We start from the raw sequence: 20,826 nt of genomic DNA on the forward strand, positions 1-20,826 counted from the left end.
CTCTCCCTCTGTCCAATCCCAGTTCCTTCCCTTCCCTCCCATAATTGATCCCAAGGAAACTCCCTGATAAGCCTCCTGCCTGCTGTCTCTGCTCTCGGACAGAGGAGGAGCCCTGGGGAACCCAACCTGAGCCAGCTCATTTTTAAGAGATGCCCATTCTGGCAGGGCATGGTGACTCATGCCTGTAACCCCAGCAATTTGGGAGGCCGAGGCAGGAGGATCACTGGAGGCCAGGAGTTTGAGGCCAGCTTGGGCAACGTAGCAACACTGTCTCTACAAAAAATACAAAAATAAGCTGGGTGTGGTGGCTCACACCTGTAGTTCCAGCTACTTGGGAGACTAAGGCAGGAGGATTGCTTCAGTCCAGGAGTTTGAGGCTGCAGTGAGCTGTGATTGCGCCACTGCACTCTAGCCTGGGTGACAGAGCAAGACTCTGTCTGAAGAAAAAAATAGATGTCCCTTCTGACCGCTCTGATTAAGCCCCTTCCCCAAATTATCTTTGTATCTAACCATCCCACTTTATCCTCAAAGTATTTATCCCAATCTGAGCTTCTTCTGATGGATTTAATTTTTTTCCTTCCCTGGCACTGGAATGTAGCCTGCAAAAAGCAAAAGACCTTATTGCTGGGCACATTCCAGGACCTAGAATAATCCCAGGCGTATAGCATGAAATTGTGATGTCCAATATAGTAGCCACTAGCCATAAGGAGCTAGTTACATTTAACTTAAGTACTTAATAACATTCCTTATTGATATGGCTTGGCTATGTCCCCACCCAAATCTCATCTTGAATGATAGCTCCCACAATTCTCATTCCGTCTACACATTCACCCATCTGCCCTTTCATTTCTTCAGTCACCCATTCAAAAGAGATTTTCTAAGTACCTGGTCTATGCCTGGCATTGTTCCAGGTAATGGAAATAGAGCAAGGGCAAGGTATTTGGCCTCAACAAACTTATATTTTGAACAATGCAATTCAATAGAATCTTCAGTGAGGATGGAAATATGGTTTGGCTATGTCCCCACCCAAATCTCATCTTGAATTGTAGCTCCCATAATTCCCATGTTACCTATTGATGTGGTTTGGCTGTGTGCCCACCCAAATCTCATCTTGAATTGTAGCTCCCATAATTCCCACATGTTGTGGGAGAAACCTGGTGGAAGATAATGGAATTATGGGGGCGGTTTCCTTTTGAGACCCTGTCTCAAAAATAAATACTGTTCTCATGGTAGTGAATAAGTCTCACAAGATCTGATGGTTTTATAGGGGCAAACCCCTTTCTCTTGGCTCTTATTCTATCTTGCCTGCTGCCATGTAAGACGTGCCTTTCACCTTCTGCCATGATTGTGAGGCCTCCCCAGCCACGTGGAACTGTGAGGCCATTAAACCTTTTTTTCTTTTTCTTTTCTTTTTTTGTTTTTTTTTTTGAGATGGCGTTTTGCTCTTTCACTCAGGCTGGAGTGAAGTGGCATGATCTTGGCTCACTGCAACCTCCACCCCCTCAGGTTCAAGTGATTCTCCTGCCTCAGCCTCCTGAGTAGCTGGGATTACAGGCATGCACCACCACACCCAGCTAATTTTTGTATTTTTAGTAGAGATGGGGTTTCACCATGTTGATCAGGTTGGTCTCGACCTCCTGACCTGAGATGATCCACCCACCTCGGCCTCTGAAAGTGCTAGGATTACAGGCGTAAGCCACCATGCCTGGCCTCTTTTTCTTTATAAATTATCCAGTCTTGGGTATGTCTTTATCAGCATCATGAAAACGGACTAATACAATTATGTATTCATTAATAAAACTATGCTCACTTGATAAAATAAAAATAAAATAAAATTTAGTTTCTCAGCCTTGCTCACACATTTAATACTCAGTAGCCACACGTGGCTACTATAATAAACAGCACGGGTCTGGAATATTTCTATCCTCGCAGAAGATTCTATTGAATTGCATGGTTCTAAAATATAAGCTTGTTGAGGCCAAGTACCTTGTCCTTGCTCTATTTCCATTACCTGAAACAATGTCAGGCATAGACCAGGTACTTAGAAAATCTTTTTTGAATGGGTGACTGAAGAAATGAAGGGGCGGATGGGTGAATGTGTAGATGGAATGGGATGGAGCTGAGGAAAGAGGCTGAGGTTAGGAAATAATATTATTCTGCTTCTACTTTTTCTTTTTTAGAGACAGGGTCTCACTCTGTCACCAGGCTGGGTGAAGGGTGCCATCTTGGTTCACTGTAACCTTGACTTCTGAGCTCAAGCGATCCTCCTGCCTCAGTCTCTTGAGTAGCTGGGATCACAGGCACACACCGCCATGCCTGGCTAATTTTTTTTTCTTTTCTTTTCTTTTCTTTTTTCTTTTTTTTTTTTTTTAATAGAGACAGGGTCTTACTATGTTGCCAGGCTGGTCATGAACTCCTAGCCTCAAGTGACCCTCCCTCCTCGGCTAACCCAAGGGCTCCACTTTTTCTTAATTTTTTTATTTTATAAAACAAAGCTATTGGCTGGGTGTGGTGGCTCACACCTGTAATCTCAGCACTTTGGGGGAGCTGAAGAGGGTGGATAGCTTGAGCCCAGGAGTTTGCAACCAGCCTGGGCAACATGGCAAAACCCTGTCTTTACCAAAAAAAAAAAAAAAAAAATTAGCCAGGCGTGGTGGCACACACCTATGGTCCCAGCTGAGGAGAGTAAGGCTGACGTGGGTGGATGGCTTGAGCCCAGGAGGTAGAGGTTACAGTGAACGGAGATCACACCACTGCACTCCAGCCTGGACAACAGAGTGAGACCCTGTCTCAAAAATAAATATATAAATAGGCTGGGTGCAGGCGCTCACTTCTGTAATCCTAGCAGTTTGGGAGGCTGAGGCAGGCGGATCACATGAGGTCAGTTGAAGACAGCCTGGCCAATATGGTGAAACCCCATCTCTACTTAAAAAAAAAAAAAAAAATTAGCCAGGCATAGTGGCACACGCCTGTAATCCCAGCTACACCGGAGGCTGAGGCATGAGAATCGCTTGAACCCAGAAGACGGAGGTTGCAGTGAGCCGAATTTGTGCCACTGCACTCCAGTCTGGGTGACGGAGTGAGACTCTGTCTCAAAAATAAGTAAATAAATGCCTACATACATACATAATACATAAATACAAAAAGAAAAGAAAAGAAAAGAAAGCTGTTGAACCAGATGACTCATTTTAAACATCTAATTGATGGACTTCAAAGCAAGAAAAAGTTGGAGGAAGGCATGAAGTTAATTCTTTATTTTGACTTTTATTTTAACCCTTGCATTGCTGGAGTGTCTTGCTTTGGGTGGAAGTCAGGAGGAATCTCTCTTTTCTGTTTCATGGCACAGATTGATGTCAGGACATGAGTGATGGAAAAGATTTCCCATCTAACAGAGACACAGCCTCTGGGTGGCCCAGGACAGACCAGCACGGCGGTAGGAGGCTTCTAGGAAAGACTTTGCAACAACCTGGCTGAACTGGGGATTTGGGGGATCCTGTCATCTCTCTCTTTACATGATGACATTTTTTCGGGGGATTAATTCCCCAGGGATCAGCTTGCTCTAAACCTTGATAATCCAGATTTATGGTTTAATTCAGTCCCCTGAGTATCTTACACAAAGGAAGGGATGTGGGAGGAGAGAGAGAGGGGGAGAGAGAGGGAGAGAGGGAGAGAGAGAGAGAGAGAGAGAGAGAGAGAGAGAGAGAGAGACAGAAACCAGACAGTGCTTCCAGGAAATCAGGAAAAGGAAGGAGTTGACTTTGAATGCCACTTGCACGAGCCATTTCCAAGCCCAGCCTCAACAACAACTCTGTTTCCAGCTCTGTGATTGATTTGCATCCTTTTTATTCATTTTGTATTTCTATAGATTTAGGGAGTACAAGTGCGGTTTTGTTACATGGATATATTGCGTAGTGGTGAAGTCTGGGCTGGTCGTGTAACCATCACCTGAATCAAGTATAATTTGTCTGTCTCTTACCGGGAGAGAGAAACAGGGGATTTGCAACAGTTGATGCACGCAGGGGAAGAGTAGAGACTACGTGCTGAACCTTTTGATACCCAACAGGGGAAGAGACTATTTTCACCCAAGGGGAAGCTGGGGAAGAGACTCTGGCAGGTCACAGGGACTTAGGACTACGTGAAGTGAAAAGATGTCAAGAATCATTGGAATTTTGGGGGGTGGCAACTGGACCCTCCCACCCTTCCTATTTCCATCCATAGACTCTTCCTTCTTAATCTAGTTCTGCAGATGCCCCCATCCGGCAAAGCTACCGCTCTGGGTCTCACCCTATGCATAGTGCTGCGTGCCAATGCCCTCCCTCCCACCTGCCCTCCCTCTCTGCTTTAAGGGGATCTGGGGCTTTGGGGCTTTGGTTCTGCACAAGTGCTTGCTCCATGTTGACCAGGTGGAGAGGGTCTGGGGCTTTCAGGACCTCCTCAGCGAGACATCATCTTCACAAACTCTGCAAAGAAAAAAAAAATCCCCAGTAAGGCATCTCGTTGTAAAAGCCCCCAACATTATTTTTTGAGCCCTTCCTATGTGGCCGGCACTGCTGGTTATCCCCGGGAAATTACTTAATCCCTCTATGCTTCCATTTCTCCATCTATGAAATAGGAATCAGATCTCTTTGGCAAGTTACTTAACCCTGTGCCTCAGTTTCTCATCTGTCAAGTTGGCATGTTTAATAGATCTGTCTCATGAGGTTGAGATAAAATTGTCTTAGAGGCTGGGCTCGGTGGCTCACACCTGTAATCCCAGAATTTTGGGAGGCCGAGGTGGGCAGATCGCTTGAGCCTAGGAGTTCGAGACCAGCCTGGGCAACATAGTGAGACACCCAACTGTACAAAAAAATAAAAAAAATTAAAATAGATAAATAAAATTTGCTCAGAACCATGCCTGCCATCACAGTCACCCCATGTAAACTACTGTAGTTATTATTATGCTCCTACTTCTGAATGACTAATTTCAATATGTTGCAGTTTCTTCATTTCTGTTATGAAAATAATCTTGCACGTAAATAAAACATTAAATTTAAAAAATGGGAATCCTAGTATTGCTATTTCCTTATATGGTTTTTAAGACTGTTAATGGCATGATGCTCATAAAACAGATTAAGTATCCCATAAACAGCTATTGTTGGCCAGGCGCGGTGGCTCATGACTGTAATCCCAGCACTTTGGGACGTCAGGGAGGGCGGATCACTTGAGGTCAAGAGTTTGAGACTGGCCTGGCCAACATGGTGAAACCCCATCTCTACTAAAAGTACAAAAACCAGCTGGGCGTGGTGGCGGGCACCTGTAATCCCAGCTACTCCAGAGGCTGAGGCAGGAGAATCACTTGAATCCAGGAGGTGGAGGTTGCAATGAGCTGAGGTTACACCACTGCACTCAAGCCTGGGTGACAGAGTGAGACTCCATCTCAAAAACAAAAACAAGTTAACAAGGATACCCAGGAATTGAACTCAGCTCTCCACCAAGCAGACCTAATAGACATCTACAGAACTCTCCACCCCAAATCAACAGAATATACATTTTTTTCAGCACCACACCACACCTGTTCCAAAATTGACCACATAGTTGGAAGTAAAGCTCTCCTCAGCAAATGTAAAAGAACAGAAATTATAACAAACTGTCTCTCAGACCACAGTGAAATCCAACTAGAACTCAGGATTAAGAAACTCACTCAAAACTGCTCAACTACATGGAAACTGAACAACCTGCTGCTGAATGACTACTGGGTACATAACGAAATGAAGGCAAAAATAAAGATGTTCTTTGAAACCAACGAGAACAAAGACACAACATACCAGAATCTCTGGGACACATTTAAAGCAGTGTGTAGAGGGAAATTTATAGCACTAAATGCCCACAAGAGAAAGCAGGAAAGATCCAAAATTGACACCCTAACATCACAATTAAAAGAACTAGAAAAGCAAGAGCAAACACATTCAAAAGCTAGCAGAAGGCAAGAAATAACTAAAATCAGAGCAGAACTGAAGGAAATAGAGACACAGAAAACCCTTCAAACAATTAATGAATCCAGGAGCTGGTTTTTTGAAAGGATCAACAAAATTGATAGACCGCTAGCAAGACTAATAAAGAAGAAAAGAGAGAAGAATCAGATAGATGCAATAAAAAATGATAAAGGGGATATCACCACCGATCCCACAGAAATACAAACTACCATCAGAGAATATTACAAACACCTCTATGCAAATAAACTAGAAAATCTAGAAGAAATGGATAAATTCCTCGACACATACACCCTCCCAAGACTAAACCAGGAAGAAATTGAATCTCTGAATAGACCAATAACAGGCTCTGAAATTGTGGCAATAATCAATAGCTTACCAACCAAAAAGAGTCCAGGACCAGATGGATTCACAGCCAAATTCTACCAGAGGTACAAGGAGGAACTGGTACCATTCCTTCTGAAACTATTCCAATCAATAGAAAAAGAGGGAATCCTCCCTAACTCATTTTATGAGGCCAGCATCATCCTGATACCAAAGCCGGGCAGAGACACAACCAAAAAAGAGAATTTTAGACCAATATCCTTGATGAACATTGATGCAAAAATCCTCAATAAAATGCTGGCAAACCTAATCCAGCAGCACATCAAAAAGCTTATCCACCATGATCAAGTGGGCTTCATCCCTGGGATGCAAGGCTGGTTCAATATATGCAAATCAATAAATGTAATCCAGCATATAAACAGAACCAAAGACAAAAACCACATGATTATCTCAATAGATGCAGAAAAGGCCTTTGACAAAATTTAACAACTCTTCATGCTAAAAACTCTCAATAAATTAGGTATTGATGGGATGTATCTCAAAATAATAAGAGCTATCTATGACAAACCCACAGCCAATATCATACTGAATGGGCCAAAACTGGAAGCATTCCCTTGGAAAACTGGCACAAGACAGGGATGCCCTCTCTCACCACTCCTATTCAACATAGTGTTGGAAGTTCTGGCCAGGGCAATTAGGCAGGAGAAGGAAATAAAGGGTATTCAATTAGGAAAAGAGGAAGTCAAATTGTCCCTGTTTGTAGATGACATGATTGCATATCTAGAAAACCCCATTGTCTCAGCCTAAAATCTCCTTAAGCTGATAAGCAACTTCAGCAAAGTCTCAGGATACAAAATCAATGTACAAAAATCACAAGCATTCTTATACACCAATAACAGACAGAGAGCCAAATCATGAGTGAACTCCCATTCACAATTGCTTCAAAGAGAATAAAATACCTAGGAATCCAACTTACAAGGGACGTGAAGGACCTCTTCAAGGAGAACTACAAACCACTGCTCAGTGAAATAAAAGAGGATACAAATAAATGGAAGAACATTCCATGCTCATGGGTAGGAAGAATCAATATCGTGAAAATGGCCATACTGCCCAAGGTAATTTATAGATTAAATGCCATCCCCATCAAGCTACCAATGACTTTCTTCACAGAATTGGAAAAAAACTACTTTAAAGTTCATAGGGAACCAAAAAAGAGCCCGCATCGCCAAGTCAATCCTAAGCCAAAAGAACAAAGCTGGAGGCATCACGCTACCTGACTTCAAACTATACTACAAGGCTACAGTAACCAAAACAGCATGGTACTGGTACCAAAACAGAGATCTAGATCAATGGAACAGAACAGAGCCCTCAGAAATAACACCACATATCTACAACTATCTGATCTTTGACAAACCTGAGAAAAACAAGCAATGGGGAAAGGATTCCCTGTTTAACAAATTGTGCTGGGAAAACTGGCTAGCCATATGTAGAAAGCTGAAACTGGATCCCTTCCTTACACCTTATACAAAAATTAATTCAAGATGGATTAAAGACTTAAACGTTAGACCTAAAACCATAAAAACCCTAGAAGAAAACCTAGGCATTACCATTCAGGACATAGGCATGGGCAAGGACTTCATGTCTAAAACACCAAAAGCAATGGCAACAAAAGCCAAAATTGACAAATGGGATCTAATTAAACTAAAGAGCTTCTGCACAGCAAAAGAAACTACCATCAGAGTGAACAGGCAACCTACAAAATGGGAGAAAATTTTTGCAACCTACTCATCTGACAAAGGGCTAATATCCAGAATCTATAATGAACTCAAACAAATTTACAAGAATAAAACAAATAACCCCATCAAAAAGTGAGTGAAGGACATGAACAGACACTTCTCAAAAGAAGACATTTATGCGGCCAAAAAACACATGAAAAAATGCTCACCATCACTGGCCATCAGAGAAACGCAAATCAAAACCACAGTGAGATACCATCTCACACCTGTTAGAATGGCAATCATTCAAAAGTCAGGAAACAGGTGCTGGAGAGGATGTGGAGAAATAGGAACACTTTTACACTGTTGGTGGGACTGTAAACTAGTTCAACCATTGTGGAAGTCAGTGTGGCGATTCCTCAGGGATCTAGAATTAGAAATACCATTTGACCCAGCCATCACATTACTGGGTATATACCCAAAGGACTTTAAATCATGCTGCTATAAAGACACATGCACACGTATGTTTATTGCGGCACTATTCACAATAGTAAAGACTTGGAACCAACCCAAATGTCCAACAATGATAGACCGGATTAAGAAAATGTGGCACATATACACCATGGAATACTATGCAGCCATAAAAAATGATGAGTTCATGTCCTTTGTAGGGACATGGATGAAATTGGAAATCATCATTCTCAGTAAACTATCGCAAGAACAAAAAACCAAACACCGCATGTTCTCACTCATAGATGGGAATTGAACAATGAGAACACATGGACACAGGAAGGGGAACATCACACTCTGGGGACTGTTGTGGGGTGGGGGGAGTGGGGAGGGATAGCATTAGGAGATATACCTAATGCTAAATGATGAGTTAATGGGTGCAGCACACCAGCATGGCACCTGTATACATATGTAACTAACCTGCACATTATGCACATGTACCCTAAAACTTAAAGTATAATAATAATAAAATTAAAAAAAAAACAAAAAACCCAAAAAATTCATGATTGTCAGTATCTGATTTCATCTTCTCAACCATCCTGGAGGGATAAGTGTCATTTTACAGATAAGGATAGTTAGGCCAGTGAGGGTCACCAACGTGCCTGAGGTCATGTGGACAGTGAATGGTGAACCCTGGAAGGAACGCAGGTTGCACCTGACTTTGCTGCGGCTCAAGATGACCTTGCTGCCTACCCAGGTCTTGAGGTCGCCCTGAACTTCCCTTGCCTTTGATTGGCCTGAGGATCATCTCCCACCCCCACCCCACCTTCTCCAGATGTCCTTTGATGTCCACCGCACACCTAATCCTGGCTAGATCCAGCAGGTGTCCAACCAGCCTCTACTATGCTTCCATACTGGGACATACAGCACATGTGGTTTAGAGAAGGGCCCTCCCTCCTCACTATCTAGGATGGAGGCCTTGGAAGCTAAGATAACTCAACACAGCAAGGTCTGCTGTGATAACTTCCATGGAGAGGAACAGAAAAAATTCTGTAAGACTTCACAGCTGGGAGGAAGACATGAGGGCAGGATGGAGAGAAGCTTCCTGACAAAGGTTGCCTTGATGTGAGTTCCCGAGGGATGGATGAGACTGAAAGATGTGGTAAGTGGACAGAGCATCTGGTGCCAAGGAACGGAGGTTGGAGAACATAAAGCAGGCACCAAGTTTGTGCCAGAACTTAAAAGTTCTCAGAATGGCTACAGAAGATACAGGCTGGGTGGGTGGGCGAGGCCAGATGACGGATAGACTTGGATATCAGACAAAGAATTTTTTTTTTCTGGAGATAGAGTCTCGTTCTGTCACCCAGGCTGGAGTGCAGTGGGGTGATTTCACTGCAACCTCCACCTCCCAAGTTCAAGCAATTCTCCTGCCTCAGCCTCCCAAGTAGCTGGGACTACGGGCGCAGGCTGCCACTCCCGACTAATTTTTTGTATTTTAGTAGAGACGGGGTTTCACCATATTGCCCAGTCTGGTCTCGAACTCCTGAGCTAAGACAATCCACCTGCCTCAGCCTCCCAAAGTGCTAGGATTACAGGCATGAGCCACCGCACCTGGCCTTTTTTTTTTTTTTTCAGATGGAGTCTCACTCTGTTGCCCAGGCTGGAGTGCAGTGGTGTGACCTCGGCTCACTGCAACCTCCACCTCCTGGGTTCAAGCAATTCTCCTGCCTCAGCCCCCTGAGTAGCTTGGGACTACAGGCGTGCACTGTCACTCCTAGCTAATTTGTGTATTTTTAGTAGAGATGGAGTTTCACCATGTTGGCCCAGCTGGTCTTGAACTCCTGACCTCAGGTGATCCGCCAACTTCGGCCGGCCAAAGTGCTGAGATTACAGGCGTGAACCACTGAGCCCAGCCAGAATTTTGGACTTTTGTCCGTAAGCAGCAGATAGGTGCTGAGATCTTTGAACCAAAGAATGTCACAATTAGAACTTGACGTGCCCTTTTTTTTTTTTTTTTTTTTGATGGAGTCTTGCTCTGGAGTGCAATGGCGTGATCTCAGCTCACTGCAACCTCCGCCCCCAGCGTTCTAGCAATTCTCCTGCCTCAGCCTCCCGAGTAGCTGGGATTACAGGCACCTGCCACCACCTCTGGCTAATTTTTTTGTATTTGTAGTAGAGACAGGATTTCGCCATGTTGGCCAGGCTGGTCTTGAAGTACTAACCTCAGGTGATCCACCTGCCTCGGCCTCCCAAAGTGCTGGGATTACAGATGTGAGCCACCGTGCCCAGCCGACATGCCCTTTCTGTTCTTCACATAAAAAAGAACCCCACCTCTCGTCCATGTAGAACCCCAATCCTTTTCACTTATTCAGTGATCCAATATACTCATGCTGGGCTCTGTGCTAGGATTTGGGGATATAGTGATGATGAAGGCATTAGTCCACGATCTCAGAAGGAAATAGGCAATAAACTCTGGAGATACCACGAATCCGTATTACTGCAGAAGCAAGCATGGGCTGTTATCGGGGAGCCAGAAGAGGGACACGGAGCCCAGTAAGACAGGTGAGAGACACCTTCCAGGAACATAACTAGGAATTAGCCAGGAGAGAGAGGAAAGGGTGTTCCAGACGGAAGGACAACTTGAGCAAAGACAGGAAAGGATAATTTAAAAATACAGTGGTGCTTTGTGCATGATTTCTTTTAGTTTTCTCCAAAAGGTGTCATTATCCACCTCATTTTACAGATGGGAAAACTGACCCTTAAAGAGAAAAAGGGAGTAGCATAAGGCTACATGCTGAGTCAGCAATGATCCTGAATTTGAAGCCCCTGAACCTGACCCCAGAGTTCCAGCTACTAGCCAGTCCAGTCTCTTTCTGATAGGACAAGTTCTTCCTAGGTTAAAAGGTTCCCTGCAAACTAAGAAGGAATGGGTAAGGGGGAAGGCGGTCCTGAGCATGGGAAGGAAAGGGCCTTGGCTGAGGTGTTCCTCGGAGCCACCAGAAGTGAAGGACACCCAGCTCTTTGAAATGAATAGCCTGGGAAGAAAGGGACGGAACAAATGCTTCCAAAACCTGCCACCCGCTTCCATTCTCAAACTTGGAGAGGAGTGAGAAGGAGTGGCCAACTTGGGAAATCTGACAGTGAGTTGGAAGCGGATTCCTGCAGTGGCTGCCCCCGCTCCCCTCCACGCCCAGTCAATGTCACCTTCAAAGTCAACGGTGCCGTCTCCATTAACATCAGCCTCCCGGACAACCTCAGAGATCTCCCGGGGGGTGAGCCGCTCCCCCAGGAGTCTCTGCATGGCCTGCTGTAGCTCCACCAGGGTGATCTCCCCATCTCCGTTCGTGTCAAACTGAATAGAAGCAGAAATAGATTATATCAGCAATGACGATGATGACAGCCACGAGATGTTGGAGTTAGCTCAAGTACTGAGCTAAGAACTTTGGGAATGTGAGCCGCTAGAATGTCAGCTCCAAAAGAGTTTTGTTCTGTTTTTTTTCTTTTTCTCTTTTCTTTTTTTTTGTTTTTGTTTTTGTTTTTTTTTGAGACAGTCTCACTCTGTCACCCAGGCTGAAGTGCAGTGGTGCAATCTCGGCTCACTGCAGCCTTCACCTCCTGGGTTCAAGCAATTCTCGTCCCTCAGCCTCCCGAGTAGCTGGGATTACAGGCGCGTACCACCAAAGCCAGCTAATTTTTGTATTTTTAGTAGAGACAGGGTTTCACCATGTTGGCCAGGCTGGTCTTGAACTCCTGACCTCAGTTGATCCACCTGCCTAAGCCTCCCAAAATGCTGGAATTACAGGCGTGAGCCACCGCACCCGGCTGAAACTTTTTTTTTAATGAGACGGGGTCTCACTATTTTGACCAGGTTGGTCTTAAAATCTTGGCCTTAAGCAACCCTTCCACCTTGTCCTTCCAAAGTGCTAGGCTTACAGTCGTGAGCCAAGGTGCCCAGTGATACATTTGAAACTTACTTTCTAAGTGATTTTTGAAACATACATTATTATTTACTATAGTTATCCTGCTGTGCAATAGATCTCAAAAGTTATTCTGCCTGTCTAACCAAAACTTTGTACCCTCTGACAAGCAACTGTTCATTCCTTCTCCCTGGCTCCCCAGCCTCTGCTAACCACCTTTCTTTTTATTTGCATGAGTTCAATTTTTTAAGATTCTGCATGTAAGATTATGCGGTATTTGTCCTTTTGTGCCTGGCTTAGCATAATGTGCTTCACGTTTATTCATGTTGTTGCAAATGACAGAGTTTCCTTCTTTTTAAAAGCTGAATATGCCAGGCGCAGTGGCTCACACCTGTAATCCCAGCACTTTGGGAGGCCAAGGCGGGTGGATCACCTGAGGTCAGGAGTTCGAGACCAGCCTGACCAACATGGAGAAACTCCGTCTTTACTAAAAATACAAAATTAGCCAGGCGTGGTGGCGCATGCCTGTAGTCCCAGCTACTTGGGAGTCTGAGGCAGGAGAATCGCTTGAACTTGGGAGGTGGAGGTTGTGGTGAGCCGAGATTGCACCATTGCACTCCAGCCTGGGCAACAAGAGCAAAACTCTGTCTCAAAAAAAGAGGAAGAAAATTTTAAATGATCTATGCTTCTTGCATTGTGTTTCTTTTGGATGACGCTGCTGTAGGCTGAGGAAGCTGCAAGTTAACAAGTGCTGTAAGGCAGGAAGGTGTACTTGAGGAAGAGGCAGAAGTGGGGAGTGTTTAGGGAGGCATGAGCTGGGGAGAGATGAGCATGGAATAGACAAGTTCTCAGTGTTGCAGAAGGCAGGGCCCAAGTACATAGGGGCTTGTGTGTCATGGGACGTTGTCAGGATTTGGTTCTGAGTAAGACAAGAAGCCACTGGAGAATTTTAAACAGGGGAGTGACCAGATCTGATATATATTTTAAAAGAATGTGAGCATGAAACCCTGTTGTGTAGAGAACAGACCACAGTAGGACCACGATGGGGGCCAGGAAACCAATTAGAGGGCCGCCGTGATCATCCTGGTAGGAGATGATTGTGGTTTGAACCAGTTAGCACCAGCAGAGCTCAAGAAGGAGAGTTCACTCACCGATGTTTTGGAAATTGAAAGTACTAGACTTTCTGGTAGACTAGTTAAGGGTGTGCAGGGCAGAGCTTCGGAGGCAGTTCATTAATTCAACACATATGTATCCATATTGCTAAAAAAAAAATGTGTCAGTAGTGCCCATGTGGAAGGCACTGTTCTTGGAACTGAGCATGGAGCAGTGAGCAAGATACTTAGAAATATTTGTCTTCTGTGCCTGGCTTATTTCACCTAGCACACTGTCCTCCAGTTTCATCCTTGTTGTTGTGTGGGGCAGGATTTCCTTCTTTTGTAAGGCTGAATATTGCATTTAAATATATACCACACAGAAGGAGAAATACTGCATGATTCCACTTACATATGAAGTACTTAAAATGACCAAACTCATAGAAGCAGAGAGTAGGATAGTTGCTGGGGGTTAGGAGGACAGGGAAATGGGGAGCTATCGTACCATGGGTATAAAGTTTCAGTTACGCAAGATAGGTTCTAGAGATCTGCTGTGTGGCATTGTGCCCATAATTAATAATACTGCATAATGACAAATATTGCTTTTAATGGCAAAATCACAATTACTTTTGCATCAACCTAATAACTATGGGCAAAAGACGTGAACAGCCATCTCTCTAAAGAAGACAAATGGGCAAAAGACATGAACAGCCATCTCTCTAAAGAAGACAAATGGGCAAAAGACGTGAACAGCTATCTCTCTAAAGAAGACAGACAAACGGCAAACAAGTTCGTGAAAAAAATGCTCAGCATCACTAATCATTTAGGAAATTTAAATTAAAACCACAATGAAATATCACCTCACATCTGTTAGGATGGCTACTGTTAAAAAGATGAATAATAACAAGTGTTGGTGAGGATGTGGATAAAAGGGAACCCTGGTACACTTTTGCTGGGTATGGAAATTAGCACAGCTATTATAGAAAATGGTATGGAGGTTCCTTAGAAAATTAAACCTAGAGCTGCCATATGACCCAGCAATACCACTTCTGGGTATGTATCTAAAGGAATTGAAATCAGTATGTTAAAGGGATGTTTGCACTCCCCTGCTCATGGCAGCACTATTCACAATAGCCAAGGTATGGAAGCAACCTGTGTCCATCAAAACAGAAGAGTGGATAAAGAAAACATGGCATAAGTACACAATGGAATACTATTCAGCTTTTTTTTTTTTTTTTTTTTTTGAGGTGGAGTTTCGCTCTTGTTTCCCAGGCTGGAGTGCAGTGGTGCAATCTTGGCTCATTGCAACCTCTGCCTCCCGGGTTCAAGTGATTCTCCTGCCTCAGCCTCCTGAGTACTTGGGATTACAGGCATGTACCACCACGCCTAGCTAATTTTGTATTTTTAGTAGAGATGGGGTTTCTCCATGTTGGTCAGGCTGGTCTCAAACTCCTGACCTCAGGTGATCCATCTGCTTCAGCCTCCCAAAGTGCTGGGATTACAGGCATGAGCCACCACACCTGGCCTTAAAATTTTCTAGTAGTGACGTTTAAAAAAAATGTTAAAAGGAACAAATGAAACTAATTTTTAATATTCTCTTTTATTTAACCCAATATATCTAAAGTGTTATCCTTTAATCATGTAATCCACTTAAAAATTATTAATTAGCTATGTAAGTAGCATTCTTTTTATGCACACTGGATTTCATAAGGCAGTAAGTTCTAAGTTCTTAGTCGGTGCTCAGCATGCTTAATTAGGATACTTAGCATAGAAGTTTACTTAAGTACACAAGTATGTTATTGCTAATTATATTAGCATACTAAGTCTTAATCCAGTGTTCACATTACACTTACAGCACTTCTCAATCCAGACAACTTTTTCTTTTTGTTTTGAGAAGGAGTCTCACTCTTATAACCCAGGCTGGAGTGCAATGGTGCGATCTCAGCTCACTGCAACCTCTGCCTCCCAGATTCAAGCAATTCCCTGCCTCAGCTTCCCAAGTAGCTGGGATTACAGGCACCCACCACCATGGCTGGCTAAATTTTTTTTTATTTTTAGTGGAGACGGGGTTTCAGCATCTTGGCCAGGCTGGTCTTAAACTCCTGACCTTGTGATCCACCTGCATCGGCCTCCCAAAGTGCTGGGATTACAGGTGTGAGCCACTGCGCCCGGCCAGCTGTAGATCCTTATAAGAAGCTGGGAGAGGCACTTGCACAGCCAATAGGTGGAGGCCTCCTAGGATTTGAACCCATGTTTGCCTGGTTCCAAATCCTTTGCTTCCAAACACTCTACTATTCTTTATTTTCACCTTATGTTGCTGAAAGCTCTCAGAATGAGAAGGTATTTTATCAGGGGATATAAGCAAGTCTGTTATTTTCACTGGGTCTGATATTTTTTAGCATCTCTGCAGCAAGTGGCTTGTACCAGATGATCACTTTGCATTCCCTTCTGGGATCTTAAATTCTTGGATTCTTCCTGTTACAGGCACTAAGAATAGAGGCCCTGGCCAGGCATAGTGGCTCATGCCTGTAATCCCAGCACTTTGGGAGGCTGAGGCAGGTGGATCACTTGAGGTCAGGAGTTCGAGACCAGCCTGGTCAACATGGTGAAACCCCGTCTCTACTAAAAATACAAAAATTAGCTGGGTGTGGTATCGGGCACCTGTAATCCCAGCTACTTGGGAGGCTGAGACAGGAGAATGGCTTGAACCCGAGAGGCAGAGGTTGTAGTGAGCCGAGATTACACCATTGCACTCCAGCCTGGGGCCAACAGTGAAACCCCGTCTCAAAAAAAAAGTCCTAACATTTATTCTAGAGATGGCAGGATCTTGGATAAGATTTATAATCTTCATGAGCCTCACTTTTCTCATCTGTTTAATTGGGATACATGACTGCTTGCTTACTCCTGATGTGTTTGTGTGTGTGTTTTTGTTTTTGTTTGTTTGTTTTTTTGAGGATTAAATCAGATAAAGTATACAGAGGCATTGATCCATTGCAGGTGTTTGGAATACATTATTTTTCTTCCCTATTTATCGATCCCTCCATGGCTGGAAAAAAAAAGGTGGGTGCCTGGTTGGTGGGTGCTGTCCATGGTATTGGCTAATTACAGGCAGACCCCAGAGGGTCTGTCTCTACCATCACCAGCACCATGACACTGTTAACTCACCTCCTTGAAGGCATCCCGCATCTCCTGGACACCGATCATCCCAGCCGTTTCTGCAAGCAATTTGGGGGTCATCAGCTCCACAAAGTCATCAAAGTCTACACGGCCACCCACTGAGGAAGATGGCACAGGATTAGTGAGACCCCACAAGCCCTGGCCTTCCATTACCTCACTTTGTGCTTCGAGTCAGTTAAATTAGCTCCCTTCTCCCTGCCCTATAAGAGCCGTCTTTGACATCCTCCCTCCAGAAGCTAACTCCAAGCTCCAAACTCATGTCCCTCTAGCCTGAACAGGAGTGGATAGGGTGTGGTATGGTGGAAGTAACTGCCTGTGTGACTTTCAGACAGTTGGTTAAGATGTTTCTCCTTCTCTGTAGACTCGTAGAAAGAGGAGTGTGAATTAAATGAGCATCCAAATTTTTTTCAGATATGAATACTATCATTACCTTGAATTCAACCTTGTTTAGTTCATTACATGCCCAGAAGCAAACCCAATAGCTTTTTTTTTTTTTTTTTTTTTTTTTTTTTTTTTGAGACAGAGTCCCACTCTGTTGCCAAGGCTGGAGTGCAATGGTGCGATCTTGGCTCACTGCAACCTCTGCCTCCCGGGTTCAAGCGATTCTCGTACCTTAGCCTCCCGAGTAGCTGGGATTACAGGTGCACGCCATCACGCCTGGCTAATTTTTTGTATTTTTAGTAGAGATGGGGTGTCACCATGTTGCCCATGCTGTTCACAACCCCCTAACCTCAGGTGATCTGCCAACCTCAGCCTCCCAGAGTGCTGGAATTACAGGTTACAGGTGTGAGACACTGTGCCCGGCCTCAATAGGAATTTTATTCTAGCTAAAATCTCAAAATCAGTTATGATCTCCATCCAAAAATCCATCCATCCTTTTTGCAGCTGTATTCACCAACATTAGCTCCAGCTCCAAGTTTGTTTCCCACATCCAATACAGCTCCAATCTCGTGCTCCACTGATGAATCTTAGTGGTGATAGTAATAACTACATTTAATAAGAATTTACTGGAGGCCAAGCCTTTATCTGCATCAGCATCTTTATCTCTTCCTTTCCACAGTCCCATGAGGTAAGGAGAGAAGCATCTTCCTCTATAGATGAGGAAATGGAAACTCAAGAGTAACAGATAGCTTCACTTTTCAAAATGACCGTAATTAGTAAATAATAGAACTGAGATTTGAACCCAGACCTATCTCTAAAAGCTTTTAACCACTTCAAATGCTGCCTTGCTGAGTCGAATCTGACCTGTTTTCTTCCAGACTTCTAGTCCCTCCCATCCTCCTCTCCATCCCCAACTCTACTGTCAACCTCTACATCCTTCCCAATTCTGCCCTGATCCATTCCCTAACCCCGGCCAGCCCTCCCATTTCCTGGACTCACGGTTCATGCGGATTTGCTGGCCGAGCTCAATCAGTTCCATCTCCGTGGGCATGTAACCCATCGTCCTCATGAGATTCCCCAGATCCTTACAAGAGATGAACCCATCTCGGTCCTTATCGAACTCAAGAAACGCTTCCCGCAGCTCTGAAAGTTAAGAGAGAAGAACTTCGGGGGAACTTCAAGCAGTCAGTGGGGAAGAGTGGCATCTCTTGAAGCTATCAATGAGGCTCCAACTAGAGACTCCTTAAAGGAGCGTACATCAAAAACAAAACAAAACAAAAAAACCAAGGCCGGGTGTGGTGGCTCATGCCTGTAATCCCAGCACTTTGGGAGGCCGAGGTGGGTGGATCACCTGAGGTGAGGAGTTTGAGGCCAGCCTGACCAACATGGCAAAACCCCATCTCTACTAAATACAAAAAATTAGCCGGGTGTGGTGGCGCATGCCTACGATCCCAGCTACTAGGGAGGCTGCCTCAGCCGAGGCAGAAGAATCGCTTGAACCTGGGAGGCGGAGGTAGCAGTGAGAGGAGATTGTGCCATTGCACTCCAGCCTGGCAACAAGAGCAAAACTCTGTCTCAAAAAAGAAAAAAAATTTCAAAAAGGAGTGATGTATGAAATGTGTTAGCAAAAGAGGCATCATTCCTGAGACCACTAAATGAGAGCACTGGCATCCTTCAGATTCCTGGGTGAAGATATGGGGAACCTCAAAGTCACCAAGAGAGAAACTCATTTGTTTTCACTCCTGAGTCTTGGAGACACTTGAGGATGGATATGCCTTCGAAATACTTTGAGAAGTCCTTCAACTGCCACGAGAAAGAGTTCTACAAAATTACAGTTGAGTGGGAAGAGAGAGGGATTGTAAAAATTCCATGTAATGGAATTTACACAGAAATGCACAAAGGGACTGAGGGCAGGTCAGGTGGGTGGATGGCAACGTGGAAGCAATTGGGGAAGACAGTGTTACCTTCAATCTCATCTTGTCCCAGTGGTCTTTCCTGGAAAGGAATGCAGATGAGAGGGAATTTGGAGAGAGGGTCACCCATTCTCCGAAGGGTCTCCTTGTTCTCTCAAGCTCCTCTCCACCCTCTCGTGGTTCTCTTTCCATTCTCTCTCTCCTCCTCCATCCCTCCCATTCCTTTTCCCATCTCCTGACTTCTGTTCCACAGTTCTTGGCTCTCCACCCCCCTCTCGATTTCTCTCTCCCACCCATGAATCCCAATCTCCCTTTTTCTCCCTTTCTTAGACAAACACCCATCACATTGTGTCAAAGGGGGTCTTAAACACTGGGGAGTCCAATCTCCTCCATCTCCAGATGAAAAAAGCGAAACTTCACAACCACAGCTAACTCATTCAGAGTGCTGACTCTGTGCCAGGCAGTTTCCACAATCATTTCATATAAACCTCAGAACTTCTCTGTGATGCAGATCTACATCTCGTTTCCATCTTACCCACGAGAAAGCTGAGGAACAGAGAGGCTAAGGAACCTACACAAGGTCACACTGCTCACAAGTGGCAGGTCCCCGCCCAAGGGAGGAAGGCATTCAATTGCTCCCTGGAGGTCATGGGGCAAGTCAGACACAGCATTGGGATTTGAATTCAGGGCTCCTGACTCCCAAGTCAGAATTCTTCACAGTAGCCCCCATTCACTCCTTTCTCAATTGCCTCCAATCTTCCTGCCAAAGGTTAGAATCTCTGTGTATGGAAACAGCATTCAATGGCTTTCAGGCAGGAGGGTCAGTGCCAGCATGACCAATTCCTAAACATTCTGAGAATGTCCAGTTATTGCTGCCCCACCTACTCCCACACACACCTGAAGGGTTGAGCTTAGATATACATGGCATGTTAACAAGGAAATTCTACTGACCTCTGACCTCTTTAACCTTCCCATCTCCCTTTATCCCTGGAGCCTTTCCCTCAGCTTCTCTGTCATCTGATCCCCTCCTTGCGATCCCTTATCACCCTTTTTTTTCATTGTCTCTCTCTCTCTCTTTTTTTTTTTTGAGACATAGTCTCGCTCTGTCACCCAGGCTGGAGTGCAGTGGTGCGAACTCGGCTCACTGCAACCTCCTCCTCCCGGGTTCAAGCAATTCTCCTGCCTCAGCCTCCCAAGTAGCTGGGATTACAGGCGCCTGCCACTGCACCCGGCTAATTTTTGTATTTTTAGTAGATACAGGGTTTCACCATCTTGGCCAGGCTGGTCTTGACCTCCTGACCTCGTGATCCACCCGCTTTGGCCTCCCAAAGGGCTGGGATTACAGGCGTGAGCCACTGCCTGGCCTTTTTTATTCTCTTTTTTTGGTGATCTTAAAGCCTAACAATGAAAAGTATGCCCACATATCTGAACAAGTTGGTATATATGGAAAAATAAAAAAATTTAAAAACCATGCCCACAGGAATCAAGCAAACCTGACCCTGCCACTTACTTTTTTTTAATGAGACAAAGTCTCACTTTGTTGCCCAGGCTGGAGTGCAGTGGCATAATCAGGGCTCACTGCAGCCTTCACTTCCTGGGCTCAAGCGATCCTCCTGCCACAGCCACCTGAGTAGCTGGGACTGCAGATGCATGCCACCATGCTGAGCTTTTTTTTTTTGTATTTTTAGTAGAGATGGGGTCTTGTGTTTCCCAGGCTGGTCTCAAACTCCTGAACTTAAGTGATCCTCCCGCCTCTGCCTCCCAAGGTTCTGGGATTCAGGCATGAGCCACTATACTTGGCCGACCCTGCCACTTACTAACTGTGTAAGCTTAAGGCAAATGACTTCATGACTCAGAGCTTCACTTTCCTCACCTGTAAAATGGGAATG

The 20,826-nt window shown here is 44.6% G+C and overlaps 1 protein-coding gene across 1 annotated transcript in view; it reads right to left on the reverse strand.

Annotated features, from left to right (window-relative positions):
- Positions 1 to 3,239: 3,239 nt before the first annotated feature.
- Positions 3,240 to 20,826, reverse strand: part of CABP5 (calcium binding protein 5) — a 21,389-nt gene continuing 3,802 nt past the window's right edge. Inside the window, exons 2-6 of the mRNA XM_024237612.3 lie at positions 18,989 to 19,019; positions 18,024 to 18,167; positions 16,632 to 16,741; positions 11,663 to 11,810; positions 3,240 to 4,460 (exon numbers count right to left, since the gene is read on the reverse strand). Of these exons, the coding sequence (XP_024093380.2) occupies positions 4,435 to 4,460; positions 11,663 to 11,810; positions 16,632 to 16,741; positions 18,024 to 18,167; positions 18,989 to 19,019 (459 nt within the window). The 3' untranslated portion in view covers positions 3,240 to 4,434. The remainder of the gene's footprint in view (positions 4,461 to 11,662; positions 11,811 to 16,631; positions 16,742 to 18,023; positions 18,168 to 18,988; positions 19,020 to 20,826) is intronic.

This window comes from Pongo abelii, chromosome 20, assembly GCF_028885655.2.
Source record: "Pongo abelii isolate AG06213 chromosome 20, NHGRI_mPonAbe1-v2.0_pri, whole genome shotgun sequence".
In the NCBI taxonomy this organism is placed as follows: domain Eukaryota; kingdom Metazoa; phylum Chordata; class Mammalia; order Primates; family Hominidae; genus Pongo; species Pongo abelii.